The 16959-nt window shown below is 43.1% G+C and overlaps 1 protein-coding gene across 2 annotated transcripts in view; it reads right to left on the bottom strand.

Annotated features, from left to right (window-relative positions):
- TBL1X (transducin beta like 1 X-linked) overlaps positions 1–16959 on the bottom strand; it is a 359253-nt gene that overhangs the window by 20009 nt on the left and 322285 nt on the right. For both annotated transcript variants that reach the window (XM_075589381.1, XM_075589382.1), the window contains 2 exons: positions 7900–7960; positions 2834–2955 (listed from right to left, as the gene is read on the bottom strand). In XM_075589381.1, coding sequence (XP_075445496.1) covers positions 2834–2955; positions 7900–7960 — 183 coding nt within the window. The remainder of the gene's footprint in view (positions 1–2833; positions 2956–7899; positions 7961–16959) is intronic.

Here is a 16959-nt window from a genome sequence, read left to right as displayed (position 1 = left end):
GCGCCTGTCAGCACGTCCTGAAAAGCAATACCAGCTCCCTACTTGTACCAAAGCTGTGCGCAAGCGGGGAGACTATAGAGGCTTTGACAAATGCGTTATTTACATCAGTTATGCACGTATATGACGATTGCAGTACAGTACATGCATCGATAAGTGGGAAAAAGGTAGTGGTTCACTTTAAGTACATTTTCGCTTTACATACATGCTCCGGTCCCATTGCGTACGTTAATGCGGGGTATGCCTGTATCACTTTAACAATGCTAAATAAGTAGAACTATTATAAGTAAACTGAAAACGTATACCTTTAACCCTTCGTTGCATTCTAACATATGTAACCCCCTCCACATTTTAACAAACCTCTACTCTTCCTTGATCACTGTGATCACGGTCTCCGTTTTAAGATTACGTTTTCAATCATGTATAAATATTGCTGTATACCATTTTTCAGTGACCCTTAAATGGCACCCCAGCAGATTTCCTAAGCACTGCTTGATAGCTCCTCGACCCTTTGCCAGGTACACGCAAAGTTGAGGAAAGGTGTTTCTTGGCAGAGTGCTTTTTACACTGTTGCACCTCTAAATGAAACTGCTCCTCTCTTCTACCTGTCTCTTCACACATATGCAGATTTAATACGTACTTGCCAACAATTGCATTCAAGATTAAATACAAAGCAGGTGATGTAACCATTTCAAGGTTGGATAACTGACACTATTTATTTTGGTTAACTATCGTTGCCACTTAATATTTGCAAATGTGCCATTTTTGACTGTAAGAGTCATGTGTAGCAGACGAAATGGACTGTAAGCCCAGTACAAATAAATCACTGCTTTGATGCTTGGAAAACAATCTTTCAAAAAGGATCCTGCGATTTTATGGCTGTTTCCAGAAAGCTGTTCAATTCTTGTGCCAAGACCAAATTTGTTGAGAGTCAAGTGAAATAAATCAAGTGGAATTCCTAACATTTGGTCCTTATTACTAGAAAGTGTCCATTATACACTGGCGACACACTTTATTCGAGCTCGGCTAGTCCCACGAATTCGGGTATATCCGGTGTATTGAGGTTTGTGACTATTTTCTGCCCGAGTGCATTGAGGTATTTTCCAGGCAGGGATTGAAGCATTTTATTCCCGCTGGCTGCAATACTGCACAGTATATATATATATACTGCATTACAATTCATGAATTTATGCCATCTGGTAGACACGCGAAGCATTGCAGCCTGTTAAATCCTAATCATTATCATTTAACAGATCAGCCGCCCGTCAGCCAGGCATGAACCCAGGCTGGGAAGGCAAACGCAACGGGGCTTGTCAGAGGTGAGGAGCGGTGCATTCCAGGTATCTGCCAGGTACATACTGGGTATTTGCTCGAATAAAGTGTGTCGGTGCAGTACGTCGTTTTTAAAGTTGCGTAACCATTGCAGCAAAAGTAACGAGTAAGATCTTATGTAGTATTACTTTACCCATAAAAAAATACAATTTTAAACCTACAAAGTAATTAACTGAATTAAACAAGTTGAGTCCTCCTTGAAGTTATTAAAGATTGAGATATAATTCAAGGTGACGGAGCATGTTTCACGCGGGAGACAGGGGCACAGTACACATGTACCAGTGAGGAAATCCGTGTGAGGCACAGTACACCACACCGATTGGAAATGCTAAAAGAGGTGACACTACTCACAAGTTTCAGATTGAATGTAAGCAGACATTGAAATATATATATTTTCAAATAAGGGGTAGCTACTGTAAATGATTATTAAATAAATAAAGTAAATAATCACAATAAGTATACCCCTTTAGAATAACATTGCCATTGATCAACTTTGGTATTAGGTGGCACAGTGGCGCATACATACTAAGGGCGTTATTCCATAAGACACCTACTGGTTCCAGAAGACACTTTACAACCTATTCCCATTCTGGCTCTGGAAGGTGTCTTACCAAGTAGCACCTCCTACAAAATATGGGCCTGTACCTTTAAAGGACCAGTCGCTCTTAGGGCCAAAGTGAAGTATTGGCAATGGTATGTTGAATTGATTAAATGTATGTGACTGGCCCCTTAACAAAAATCGGACAAGTAGTAGGTTTACTGTAAGCTCCTCGGAGCAGGGACTCCTTTTCCTTAATGTTACTTTTATGTCTGAAGCACTTATTCCCATGATCTGTTTAATGAAAAAGTCCCTGCTCGCGGACGAAACGCGTCAGAGTTTCCATGTAGCAGTGTATTTTACTGTGCCAATGCACTCAATAAACAACCTTTTAGTAATTGCGTAAGGACATCCACTTTTTATGCCCCTGCGGTTTTGCAGTGACCGCCTGAAAACCCTTTTTTCTGTTTATATTATCTGTTGTTTATTTGATTACCACGTGTATTACTATTGTGAAGCGCTATGTACATTAATGGCGCTATATAAATAAAGACATTCAATACAATACACATTTTTTTTTCTTATGTTTAATGTTTCCATTAACCAAACACAATTTGTATCTAATCTCTTTTTTATAAGACTTATTGTGTGTCTTAGAAAAGAAGAGATGGCGTTACTAAAAATGTACCGGTATATTCTTTTGTTTGTAAAGCAATTAAGAGGCCATTGTTTCCAGGTAAAAATTGGAAACATAGAGTATCTAGTAAAAATAAAAAATGTATCCATTTTTCACAGGTATAAGTTGAACTATTTAAAAATTAGATTTTTTTTTTTCTCCTGCAAGCCCCTCCAAACAAAAGCCCATACGGGTTGGGTGGATAATAATTGCAAAGCTCTTCCTGGAAACAAGTACATTCTGATTTTTTTTCCTCCAGGGTGGCATTCAATATAAAATATATGACTTACTGTGTGTCCTTGAAAAGTTTTGACTGGACGGTCGCAGCCTAGTCTGCATACATGAATGCACATGTCTGTACTACAGGAGGCAAACGTAGTATTGTTCTGCCAATCCACATCAAGAGCTGGAGCTAGAGAGAAACAACATTGCAGACATGAACCATTTGGTTTACTTCATTCTGATTCCTAAACTGGAGAGCATCTCCAGTGCTTCTCCCAACATAGGGCCTCATGCAGAGAGCAGCGCTATTTAGAATTGTAGAGGGGGAAAATTTTTAGCTTTTTTGGAGAGTTTTTATCTCCATATGCAGAAAGGGCATAAAACTGGCTTTCTGCATATGGAGAGTTTCAACAGCGCTATAAGCGCTGTTGAAACTAGTGGGGAAAAAATCGTTTTGGTTTTTTTTTCCCCTCCACCGGCCGCGGAGCGCCAGCTGCTTGGTGGAGAGGAAAAATGTTGAAAATCACGCCATTTTTTTGGCGCGAACAGCCACTAGATGGCGATCGCGGCTCTCTGCATTAGGAGAGTTTTAAAACTGGCGAGATGTAGGTTCTCGCCAGCCGCGCGGCGAGATTTTCAAAACGAAAAAAAAAAATGCCGCTTTTTTCCAAACTCGCCATTTTCGCCTGTTTTTTGCGCGATTTTCGTCGGAAAATGGCGAGTTTGTTCATAGCGCTGCTCTCTGCATGAGGCCCTCAATCTTTGTTTGTGTTGAAGATCATAATCTCACTTTGCAGGTAGCACATTCACTTAGTGGATTGAGTTTACCTCTGTTGGGAGGATATTTCACTAATCCAGTACAACAACCAGCTTCAGAGCCAGAGCTCTTATTTGTGCACTTTTCTTTATCTGAAATATTATTCTCTTATGTACTTTGTTGAAACCCTTTTTGTATTTCAACGTTTCAATCACATGTCCCCTCTCCCTTCTCTCCTCTAATGTGTACGACATTAAGATCTCTCTTTTCTGAGAGATGGATTTATGCTTTGTACCATACACCATTTTAGTAGCCCCTATTTGCACAATCTCCGATTCATTGATGTCCCTCCGGAGATATGGTCTTCAGAACTCAACATTGAACTCTATTACTACGGTGGTCTGCTATGCCTTTCTCTCCTTCAACACGACTTCAAGATGACTGGCCTCTTTTATCTTTATTCTTACTATTGCTCCTTTTGTGTTTTTCGCTTTTCACTTAAAGCAGCACTGCAGGTTGCATTGCTTGATTTTGTTGTTGTTATAGGATTGAAGCAGGGGTCCCCAGAGCTGAACCCCATTCATTTCATATGTGCAGAGGCTCAAGCAGATTTTAAAATAGCCCAGTCGGTAAACAACAGGGACAAAACGTTTGTAAGCAACACTACAGGTTAAGTATCTCTTAAAGCAGGGGTTCCCCAGAGCTGAAATTAATGGGGTTCAGCTCTGGAGACCCTCTGCTTCAATCCTATAAGATAAAAAATGTAAAAAATAATGCAAGTAGTGCAACCTGTAGTGTTGCTTACAAACGTTTTGTCCCCGTTGTTTACCGACTGGGCTATTTCTAATTCTGCTGGAGCCTTCGCACATATGATTATTTGCTTAGCTTATTTTGCCTAGCCTGATATAGTTCTCTATACAGTACATCTACCCTCTTCCGAGTCTGCCTACTGTATGTTATCAAAGACCTGTCTTTGTAGCTTTTGCGATTCCTGTCATCTCCTTTGAGAACCGTATTGAATTTCTTCTCCTTGACATGAGTGCTGTAGCTAATGGGATATTGTGAAATGGAGGTTTGAAGAAACGTAGGGTGAAGATTTATTGCATCTGAGAAAACCATTTCTATAATACATTTTTGGAGCTACTGTACCTACAGTATGAAAGAAGTGGAGATGTATGTTTACTGCAAACGGTTATGGAGGAAGACAACTATAATCAACACTCCAAGAAGTTGAGGGGTTAAGAATCAATACACATACATACAGTACATACAGTAAGTGGTAATTCAAAGCCGAAGAAAATATTAAATACCACAATATGATCAAATTAAAGCTACTGTATTTGTAATCAAAAGTAAAAATAATAAATAGCAGTGCAGATTGGTTAACTAGATTTGCAACGTTAACTTTTATGTATAAAAACACAGGGTAAAAGGATCAGCACAGACAGTGTGAGGATGTAAATATTTCAGCAGATGTACTGCTTTATAATAAAGATGTTGATTTTTACAGAATTCGCCACAGGTAAATATTCCACAGTGAATAGGAATTGAACGGCAAAACGTAAATATAATGCTGTGATAGATGAAGAAAATAAATAAAATATGTTTGACATTTCGGCACTTAGAAAATATTAAGATTAATAATAATAATTGCAGATTGAATATTGTTTTTACTGCTAAATAATAATAGTAATGATAATCAAGCAGCAACATCAAGAGTTGATGCATGGGGGTCTATGTGTATCAAGACAATTTTGATGAAAAATCAGGGCATTTTTATCCTGCCACTATGTATCAAAGTACTATGCTCCAATTTTGCACACATCTGCCCTAGCTTGCGACTTAGGGAGTGTCAGTAGCAAAGGTTGTAGACGAGCTATATGGTGCACAGATTATAATGAAATCTATCCTTCTGTTTCTCTGCGCGTCTCTTTTTCCATTTTATTTGCCCATAAAAATCCTGAAAGCGGTTTAAGTCTAATATTCCGCTCCAACAAACCCACTTTTCCCTATGTTGAAGCATCGAAACTACTTCCCACCCCCCCTCCTTTTTTCTTTTCTTATTTGTATATGTAAAGTGCGTGACGATGTATAACTCTACATTCCTAGCCAATCTCGCAATCGTTTGGTTCTCCTGTTATAAATCCGTAAAAATCCTGATTGTGTGCCTAACATAATAGCCGCCATACAGTTTCAATCAATCCTTCAGTTAATGTAACTTAGCAGCTACAATGTATCCTTGCATTACTAAGCTAACATTATCTTTTGCTACAGCTTACAGCTCAAACTGCTGGGAACATTGGCAGCCAATTATCACAATTAGCACTGCTGGGGAAATTAAAGGATGCTTTAAAATTTATCAAAAATGCATGAAGAGTTGAATAAAAAAAATTAAAAAAACGACACTATTATCTAATCCTTCAGAACTGATTTATTTAAAAAAAGAAAAACATATAAGAATAGCTGCTATTTTCGCTGGCAGCATCACATGCCTCCCGCTGTATCTGGATGTATTTCCTCGATATGTCCTAGTTTCTGCGTTTTTGTTTAAAGTTCAGTATTTTTCATGTTTATGGTTGTGGATTGCAATATACTGTTTATTCCTTCCGTGAATTATTTCTAAGATACATTTTATTAAAATCCGCCATCTTCATTTTATTAAGTAACAGTGGAAAGAGAGTTACAGATGCACATGTATTAAGACACCTTGGCATGTACGCATCAACGAATTTTGACACTGCTCCAATTTTGCTCCAAAATTGTATCATATGTACCAAACTTGTTGCTCCAGTTTCTTACATAAAAATAATATTTCTTACATTTGTAAGCAACAAAGTTATCCCCCACCTGAGAACTGGCCGATTGTAAGGAGAAAAGGTGATGCACAAAGACATACACATTGACACATCTCATTATAATAGCACATAGGCCCCTCTTACATCTTAAAATACCTAATTCACTTGAATACCATAATGTATACAGCTAAAGTAATCAGGTATAAGTACATTTCAAGATTTTTCATTATCATTTTAAGCAGAAATTATATGTCTCAGAGACCATACTGTAAGTAGCTGGGGCAGGAATTGAACCTACAAGCTTTTGTATTCAGGCCCTAACCTCTGTGCTGCATCTCACTCAGTATCTACATCTCAGGGTCAATGCCCTAACCTCTGTGCTGCATCTCACTCAGTATCTACAGCTCAAGGTCAATGCCCTAACCTCTGTGCTGCATCTCACTCAGTATCTACAACTCAAGGTCAAAGCCCTAACATCTGTGCTGCATCTCACTCAGTATCTACATCTCAGGGTCAATGCCCTAACCTCTGTGCTGCATCTCACTCAGTATCTACATCTCAGGGTCAATGCCCTAACCTCTATGCTGTATCTTACTCAGTATCTACATCTCAGGGTCAATGCCCTGACCTCAGTTCTGCATCTCACCCAGTATCTACACTTCAGGGTCAATGCCCTAACCTCTGTGCTGCATCTCACTCAGTATCTACATCTCAGGGTCAATGCCCTAACCTCTGTGCTGCATCTCACCCAGTATCTACATCTCAGGGACAATGCCCTAACCTCTGTGCTGCATCTCACTCAGTATCTACATCTCAGGGTCAATGCCCTAACCTCTGTGCTGCATCTCACTCAGTATCTACATCTCAAGGTCAATGCCCTAACCTCTGTGCTGTATCTCACTCAGTATCTACATCTCAGGGACAATGCCCTAACCTCTGTGCTGCATCTCACGCAGTATCTACATCTCAGGGTCAATGGCCTAACCTCTGTGCTGCATCTCACTCAGTATCTACAGCTCAAGGTCAATGCCCTAACCTCTGTGCTGCATCTCACTCAGTATCTACATCTCAGGGACAATGCCCTAACCTCTGTGCTGCATCTCACGCAGTATCTACATCTCAGGGTCAATGGCCTAACCTCTGTGCTGCATCTCACTCAGTATCTACAGCTCAAGGTCAATGCCCTAACCTCTGTGCTGCATCTCACTCAGTATCTACATCTCAAGGTCAATGCCCTAACCCAGAGGTCCCCAACTCCAGTCCTCAATGATCACTAACAGTGCAGGTTTTACAGATACCCCTGCTAGAGCACTGGTGGTTCAGTCAAAATGATTGGGCCACCTGTGCTAATGAGAGGCTATCCTTAAATCCGGCACTGTTAGCGGTCCTTGAGAACTGGAGTTGGGACCACTGCCCTAACCTCTGTGCTGCACTTCACTCAGTATCTACAACATTTGTAGTCTACTTTTGCATAATTCACCCTAATTCAGAAAACAGACAATATAGTACAGTATAGTACATTAGCTGATCTAAATAAAGAGCAAAACTATTTCCTGAAAAAACTCATAACAAAAGCAGTTACCTGAATGGAAAGGGAACTGTTGTTTTGCTTCTCCTGTGTGAGCATCCCAAATTATTGTCGTCTACATGGTAATAAAAGATAAGAACATTTATTTTATATATCCAAGCAAGAAATGTACAGTCTTACAGTATAACAACTACACAATCTCAAAAACTTCCAAATCCACAGTATTATTTATTTATATATTTAATAGTACCAACTGCAGCGCTACTGGGATGTGTAGTCTTGTGACTGAAACTAATGTCATGATATATTTATTGGAACAAAACAAACAGAATCAAATACTGGAGATGTGCAAACTTTTTCGCTCAGTTCATATACCTGGAGAAATGTAGGTATTTTCAGTCGCAAAAAAAACCATAGCATCCAATTTTGCCTCAAAATCACAGAGAATTTTTAATCTAGACCCCGAAATACAGCTTTTGGAGGAGACAGAGAGAACGTGAGAGACCGGGGAATTAAGTCCATTTAAATCTGTAAAATATATTACAATGATTTACATTTGCAGATTTCCCAGGTATCTCAGGCGCGTTCACAGCTATCTTTTGACGTGCAATATAAACTAAATTGGGAGGTATAAAAGTACATGTTTCCTCTGTTGAATAGAACTCTCTCTCTCGCTCTTAGCCAACAGAATTCTGGTAAGTTTGCACATCTTTATTAAATATCATGTATAATTCTGTTTTCTCACAATAAAGACAGCGAGGCAGAATAGCTATCCAAAGATCTTATTTAACATTTTCTTCATAACCCAATATATTCCATTCTTAGTTGTTAATAGATGTTTCTTCTGGCACGTCCGTGATTCATATAGCCATATTTAGTTAGACTGGCACACCAATGTGTTTTATTGTATCTTACTCATTCCAAAAGCATTTCCGTGTATGCGTAGGCTAAATCATTTGCAAAGTTTAACTGGTTCAGTGCAATACTTCATGTCAATAACCAAAGTTTTTTTGCATTTGTAGCAGAGTCCCCTTCCTTACCTCCGGTGAGGGGGAAACTGTTGGATGGTCCGGCCGGAGCTCCGCGTGATCAGGAGTGGGAGGGCAGCCATGTTTGATAGGCGCACATGAGCAGTGTTAGGAGAGTGGCGGCCATATTGGTTTTGGCTTCGCAACGGAACTACAAGTCCCAGAATCCTCTGGGGGAGGGATACCACATGGTACTGTCCCAACAAATGGGATTCTTGCAGTAGGAGGAACAGGATATCCTCCGTGTGCGGAGAGCACGCGAGTCAGTGCTGAAGGAGGTGGCAAGACAGAAGGTAGTGTCCAGGGAGCAGTGCTTCCTGGACTAGGACCAGACTTTGCCCCTTAGGCCACAGCTAGGCCCTGAGCCAATCTAAGTTCCATGCTATAGTGAAGGCCCCAGATAGGGACTTCCCCTTTAGTACTATTGCTACGTCGGTGGACGGACGGACGGCCACACGGCACTCTGGGGCCTGGGACTAGGCCGTAGTATTCCAGGACACTTGGGTAAGACACTCCAGGAGGAGCTCACCCCACGAGGAGGATATGGACCCTTAGGAGAGAGGAAATTGTTGTTGAAGGCCCCACTGTGTGAGACCTACTCCAATGCACCTCTACACCCTGCACCTGGGTACTGGAGTACGCAGGCAGGTACCCAACGTGCACCAACATTCACAGGGGGAAGCGCTACCTCACATTTGGGTGGGATTGCTGGAATGGACACCAGGGGCTATTGGTGCCACTGCACCCTCAGTACTTTGGGGGCACCACTCAGTGTTTGGGGTCACGGCCTTATATTGTTGCGGCCTAGTAGTGTCTGTGTTATATATTGTGTACAGTAAAGTGCTGAATAACAGATGCGTATAGTACACAATGAATAGGATATCATGTCTGAACAATTACATTGCAAAGCCCTAGAATCCTTATCATATATATATATATATAGCAACTGTAAATATTACTGTATGTTCATTTGCATGTCTTAGACAGGTCTGCAACCCTGTCTTTCCCCATTGTCACCCAGCATACAGCACTTCCACTGCAGCAAGGGATTCTGGGAAATGACATGCAAATGAGCACTCAGTGCCACCTTTTGTCTCAAGCTCGTATTACACAAGCCAATCCTCAAGCCAATGCATGCTGTTTTAAACACAGCTTTTAGACAGAGGCTGGGATGAGATGAGATGCAAAGCCATTAGACCCACTCACATACATGTTTCACCCTTGATGGGTATCATCAGTGTGAGGCTGGTCTTAATGGCTAGCAGGTTTGAGACTAGACTAGGTAATCACCACTGTCATTTAGGTTATGGTGGGTAAAAAAAGTGACAAAAACCCTCCACAGTAAAGCATAAAGCAACTGTAAATATTACTGTATGTTCATTTGCATGTCTTAGACAGGTCTGCAACCCTGTCTTTCCCCATTGTCACCCAGCATACAGCACTTCCACTGCAGCAAGGGATTCTGGGAAATGACATGCAAATGAGCACTCAGTGCCACCTTTTGTCTCAAGCTCGTATTACACAAGCCAATCCTCAAGCCACTGCATGCTGTTTTAAACACAGCTTTTAGACAGAGGCTGGGATGAGATGAGATGCAAAGCCATTAGACCCACTCACATACATGTTTCACCCTTGATGGGTATCATCAGTGTGAGGCTGGTCTTAATGGCTAGCAGGTTTGAGACTAGACTAGGTAATCACCACTGTCATTTAGGTTATGGTGGGTAAAAAAAGTGACAAAAACCCTCCACAGTAAAGCATAAAGCAACTGTAAATATTACTGTATGTTCATTTGCATGTCTTAGACAGGTCTGCAACCCTGTCTTTCCCCATTGTCACCCAGCATACAGCACTTCCACTGCAGCAAGGGATTCTGGGAAATGACATGCAAATGAGCACTCAGTGCCACCTTTTGTCTCAAGCTCGTATTACACAACATATACGCCCTGGCTTAGGGTGTGGCTAAGACTGAGGTGTCACTTTCCCACGGACATTACCACTGCTGTTTGAGAGACACTGCAGGCTGTGTGAGGCTGAGAAGAATTTGGGATCCTTTTCCCCCGGTGGTGCACTGGTCGGAGGCAGGGAGCTGGGGGTGCTGGTTCCCGGAGGGACTTCCTGTGCGGGGCGCCTGACCGGAGAGACGCCACTTCCGGTTGTTCGAACCACGTGGAGAACAAACAGGAGAAGGATACCATTGCTGATATCGGACGGCAGTACTGGCTTATGAGAGCCTATCTCATACCTGCTTTTAAACCGTGTACATTTGTGAGTGGACATTTGACTGTTTTTATTGTTCTATAAACTATTTGTTATACTTTAATGCACTAGGTGTGCGCCTGTTTCTTTTCTTTTCTTTTTTCATAGGTATCAACAGGGAGTAGTGACCCCTTTGAAACGGGCTGCCTTTTACCTGGATGCTTTATTTTGGAACAGGACTGTGTTTTTTAAGGTTTTTTAAGTTCTAATTCATTTGCATTTTAATTCATTCACTTTCATAATACTTTTACATTTTTTATTTAGTCTTTATGTGATTTTATTAATTAATAAAGCATTAGGTTATTGTTATTGAACATTTTACATATTTTAACATATAAACGTAAAATCCTTGGATAATACTGGTTTTAGTATATTATACCCACTTTTGCCACCCCATTGGATGCATTCATAGTTAGGTAAACTTAATCACAGTTTTGTCAAGGTATAATAGAGGCGCTACTTCGTTTCTTTTTTTGTTGTTTTGATATATATATATATATATATATATATATATATATATATATATATATGGCACAACAGAGAAAGTATCCTTATAATAAAGCACACGGGCATACCAAACTGGAATAATTATGACAAATGTATTGGTATAGAAATAAAAACGGGGAGAAATATAAAAGAGGAGGGGGATTCACAACTGACAATATAAGTATACCATGAGGGCAAAGGCACATGAATTGGTTACAAAGGATCACCAGTAAATAAAGGCACTAATCTGTAAAGTACCACATACTGTAACTGCAGAGCTGTGTACTTTGGATAAAGATCTGTCTGTAATATAAATCTAGGTTGCATATAAATAAAGCAGCCTAGAATGTTTGTCAAAGATCCAATATAGATCTCCAAATGGGAGTGTCAGGGTTCTGCTCGCCACAAACCAGGGTCGGACCGCGAGGCTGAGGTGGGGTTGTAAAAGCACCGACCTGAGACCGCGCAGGCTGATCCGGATTGCGCAGTTCGTAGTCATATGTCGCAGGATCAGGATTGGAGAAGACAGCGTCGTCGTTGTACAAGCCAGGGTCAGAACAGGAGACGTCAGGATAAACATTGTTCATGCAAGAGTTCGGCAATAATGAGATAGGAGAAACCCGCTTCAGCTTAGGAGCGCGGGGTTGGCCTTTGCGCGAGCGACGACCATGGCCCATGGTGCTGGTCACAGGAGATGGTAGGCAGACCAGAATAGCACACCGTCTTGCTGCACGGGTGCACCAGTGCTACAGCGCAAAAGTCCTGAGCGGGCAAGGGAATCCACTGTTTCAGCGCAGGAACCAGGACACGGCCTCTCTATATTAGGGAAAGAGTAGGCCCCAGGAACCAGGAAGCTGTAGATACAGGGAAACCTCCGCTTCAGTGCAGGAATCCAGGAGACTGCAGAACGCAGGGACGAAACCACTACTTAGTGCAGGAATCCAGGAGGCTGAAGGACGCAGGAACGAATCTCTGCTTCAGCACAGGGGAACAAGCGGCTTGAAGGGAGCTGAAGGATGCAGGACGAAACCTGGAATCAGCATAGGAGAACAAACGGCTTGAAGGAAGCTGAAGGACGCAGGACGTGACCTGGTATCAGCAAAGGGGAACAAGCGAGAGCTTGTGGCAAAACAGTTGACATCCAGTAAGGACTATGCTCGGCCAGGAGCATTATGGGCAAGCAATACTTAAAGGCCAGCGGGCCAATCCCCGGCGGGGGTGTGAAGGTCCTGCCCCTAATGAGTGAATGCAAGTATAGTTTGCAATGAAAGGCTGCACAGCTGCAGTAGATACCAGAGGGAGTGTGTATACTTTGAGTGAATCCAGGCTGCAGCAAACCTCAGGAAAGCTGTTCCAGAACTGCACCGGTCTGCAAGGTAAGGTAACCAGTAAACCGTGGAGCGGATTCCTTACAGTACCCCCCCCTTCACGCGAGACCTCCGGGCGAACATGAGCACTCATAGAGTTGGAGGCCCGGGAATTGTTGCTGAACCGTCTAGGATTGGGGCTAGAGTCGTACTCCAGAGACTCATGATTAGTCCTTAGTGTACCCCCACCCCCCGGTGAGAACTGTGGCCAGACAGGACCATCCATGGGCCTTGGGGACATTGAGTTGTTCCTAAAATTCTTTAGGTAGAAAGGGCCTCCGTAAACGAGCAGTTCTTTGGTGAGTACAGTTCTAGGATATAAGATTGATGGAGGAAACATCCTTGGTACATGGCTTGCCTTGCAAAATGTCTTGGAAATCCAGGGCTGTGAAGAACCAGAGAGTTCCAGAGCAAAAACGGTAGAAGAACCCCCACTGAAAGCCCAGTCCTTAATAAAGAAACCTGAATCTAGGATCAGCGGCCCTGATAGTTGATCGAATACACCAGGAGAAACTTTGTAACAGAAAAAGTCTTGGCTGACCACTGCATGTTGGAATTTGCGAGGAATTTTTCCTCTAGAAGGCTCCCAAGTAATGGTTAGTAAAGGTATAGGCTGGTTAGAAGCATCTCCCGGTATTGGTATGGAAGGTGACAAGGCAAGCAGTAAACCTGGCATAGGGACCGAAATCTTGGGATACGTACAGAGTATTTCCAACTGAGAGGAAATAACAGGGGCAACCGAAAATTCCGAGGGACAAAACCATGGTTTAGCAGGAGCAGAGAAGCAAACAACAGTAGAGCTCTCTAATACTGGGAAATCTTCATTGGGAGATAATATTGTCAGTGAATCAGGGATAGTCCTTGGGATCTTCAAATCAGTAGCTTGAGAAAAAGGCAGAGCCAGGGTAGTGGTGGGAGGGAAGCTAACATCAGAAGCTGAAGTCTGTACCTCAATGACAGGGCCCTGAGAATCAACAAGCAGCAAGTATGAACTATGAAAACTCTTAATGACATGCACCTTAGGAGTACAAAGAGTCTTCTCTAAAACTGCAATGGCCCTAACCACAGGGGTACCTAACCTGACAAAAACATGAATTGGTGTGTTTTCTAGTGCAAAATCTCTGATCACAGGACTCCTAACCGATAGTGAGGGTATCTGGGTTTGATTAGAGAAAAAATCAGATGTATTGATAAGTGACATAGAAACACTTACTGAGATTCTAAATTTGCTGGACATGTGAGAAAAAATACCCTTTAAGACAGGAGCTTTAATTTCTTCCCAGAGTAACCCCATGTTTGCTGGGGCATATTTAGACACAGTACTGAGGGACTGGGTTTCAGCAAAGGCAGGACAGCTAAACAGCTCAGAGTTAAACCCCAGGACTTGTAATATATGCATGGTGACCTCAGACAGTACTAAGGGAGTGACCACAGATATGCTGATCCCTGGAGAATTAGCCTGGAGAGAGAAATCAGGGGGACCCCCAGACAGGATACTCCTTGTAGGAAGAGCTTCAGAATCAGAAGGAGAATCATTACCTCTCAGAGTCTCAAAACTAGAAAGACACAATTCAGCGAAAAGAGAAAGAGTGTGCAAGCTTTTTACTAATCTATATGGAAAAGCGTCACTTTTGGGAGAAAACCGTGCGTCAGCAAACATTCCTGGGAACATAATATGAACCCCAGGAGAGACATACAGACTACAGTATGCCTTTAACCCTAAGCTTAAAGAGGAGGAGAACTCAGACAGTACACGGGGGTTAATCATAACTGTACTGGTCTCTGAAGTAGGTATTTGGTAAGGGATGTCTGGGAAACCAGAACTTACTGCAGACTCCATAATGTGGGAACTATGCGCTGAAGCAGGGATCACCGCTATGTGGGCGACAGGCTGGTTCAGTGAAATACCCAGGAGAAGGAACTCTGCGACTAAGCTTAGGGAAAAACCTGACTCCTGAATACATTTAACAGGAACCAGAACTTTAGCCGAAGTCTCCGGAGACGAAACTGCGGAAACTTGAGCTGAAGCAGGGGATTTATAGCAAAGAATATCTAGAGACTCCGTACGGTTATGGGAATCCCTCAATGCAACCTCTGCTGTCTGACTTGTGGACTCATTCTCTGAGGCTACAACGAAGGCATTAACTTGGAGGCAGCAAGAATTTACAGGGGTTAATGCAGACATTGCCTGAGAGTAATACATAGGTAACCTTTTCTCTGTATTAGAAGAGAGCAGGAATCTCTCGTCTGAAGCTAGGGGCGTGACCGTGGCTGACAGAGAACAGGGATTTACCAAAGGAAACTCAGAGAGCTGCCCCACAGAGGTTAATACAGAAATAACCCTGGGAACAGAACTTAGGGATTCTTTCTCTGACGGGGAAAGCGCGCAGGACTGTCTAGCAGAGTTTAAAGCTGGAAAACCCTCAAGACCTAGAGAGAGGGATTCAAAGCTAGAAATAGGAGAACTAAGGGACTTATTCTCTGATACAAGAACCTTAGTGTTAGTTAGTGACACATATGTGTTCTCCAAGGGGACCTCACAGGACTGATCGGCAGGGGTTAATGTAGACATATCATTAGTGTAAGGGAACCCGGGCATACAATCAGAGCTTGGGACTGTGGCAGTTACTACGTTGGGAGATATTGGTAATAGTTCTGTTTGGTCATCTCCCGGAGAGAGAGATACGTCCCCCGGTTTAGCAACAGGACTGGTAGCCGAGGGATACCGCCAAACGACGGCGTGAGCGGCTAAGAGACGATCCTGTTTTAACAAGCAATCATCCAATGCACGGGAAAGTACATGCAGCGTCTCGTGAGCGAGAGCCACCATGACGGAAGGTTCCGGGAATACTATAGGAATGTCCAAGGATAAAGTCAGGGCATTGAGTGTACTACAGGCGTTGACCAGTTCCACAGGACACAGCTCCTCCCCAGTTAAAGGGGAATCAGGGGAGCAAGCAATGTTAGCAATGGCCAAAAGACGGGCCAGGTACTGTTTTAAGTCTCTGAGGCAGTAAGCCTTATAAACCAGATTATTACGGCATTTCTTTTGCAAGGGAGTCAAGCCCTCCAACATAAACGGATCTTCCATCAGAGGTATTATATCGCACAAATAATTATCCTCAAACTGGGACTGGTCTACAGGCTGGGACAGGTTTTTAGGAAAAAACTTACCAACCCACACCTCAGCGGGGTCCGAGTTTGTAGGGCCGAGCATACTGTCAGGGTTCTGCTCGCCACAAACCAGGGTCGGACCGCGAGGCTGAGGTGGGGTTGTAAAAGCACCGACCTGAGACCGCGCAGGCTGATCCGGATTGCGCAGTTCGTAGTCATATGTCGCAGGATCAGGATTGGAGAAGACAGCGTCGTCGTTGTACAAGCCAGGGTCAGAACAGGAGACGTCAGGATAAACATTGTTCATGCAAGAGTTCGGCAATAATGAGATAGGAGAAACCCGCTTCAGCTTAGGAGCGCGGGGTTGGCCTTTGCGCGAGCGACGACCATGGCCCATGGTGCTGGTCACAGGAGATGGTAGGCAGACCAGAATAGCACACCGTCTTGCTGCACGGGTGCACCAGTGCTACAGCGCAAAAGTCCTGAGCGGGCAAGGGAATCCACTGTTTCAGCGCAGGAACCAGGACACGGCCTCTCTATATTAGGGAAAGAGTAGGCCCCAGGAACCAGGAAGCTGTAGATACAGGGAAACCTCCGCTTCAGTGCAGGAATCCAGGAGACTGCAGAACGCAGGGACGAAACCACTACTTAGTGCAGGAATCCAGGAGGCTGAAGGACGCAGGAACGAATCTCTGCTTCAGCACAGGGGAACAAGCGGCTTGAAGGGAGCTGAAGGATGCAGGACGAAACCTGGAATCAGCATAGGAGAACAAACGGCTTGAAGGAAGCTGAAGGACGCAGGACGTGACCTGGTATCAGCAAAGGGGAACAAGCGAGAGCTTGTGGCAAAACAGTTGACA

The sequence above is a fragment of the Ascaphus truei genome, chromosome 3 (assembly GCF_040206685.1).
Source record: "Ascaphus truei isolate aAscTru1 chromosome 3, aAscTru1.hap1, whole genome shotgun sequence".
Lineage (NCBI taxonomy): Eukaryota > Metazoa > Chordata > Amphibia > Anura > Ascaphidae > Ascaphus > Ascaphus truei.
Note: the sequence above shows the minus strand (reverse complement) of the source record. Positions and strands in the feature narration are given on the sequence as shown.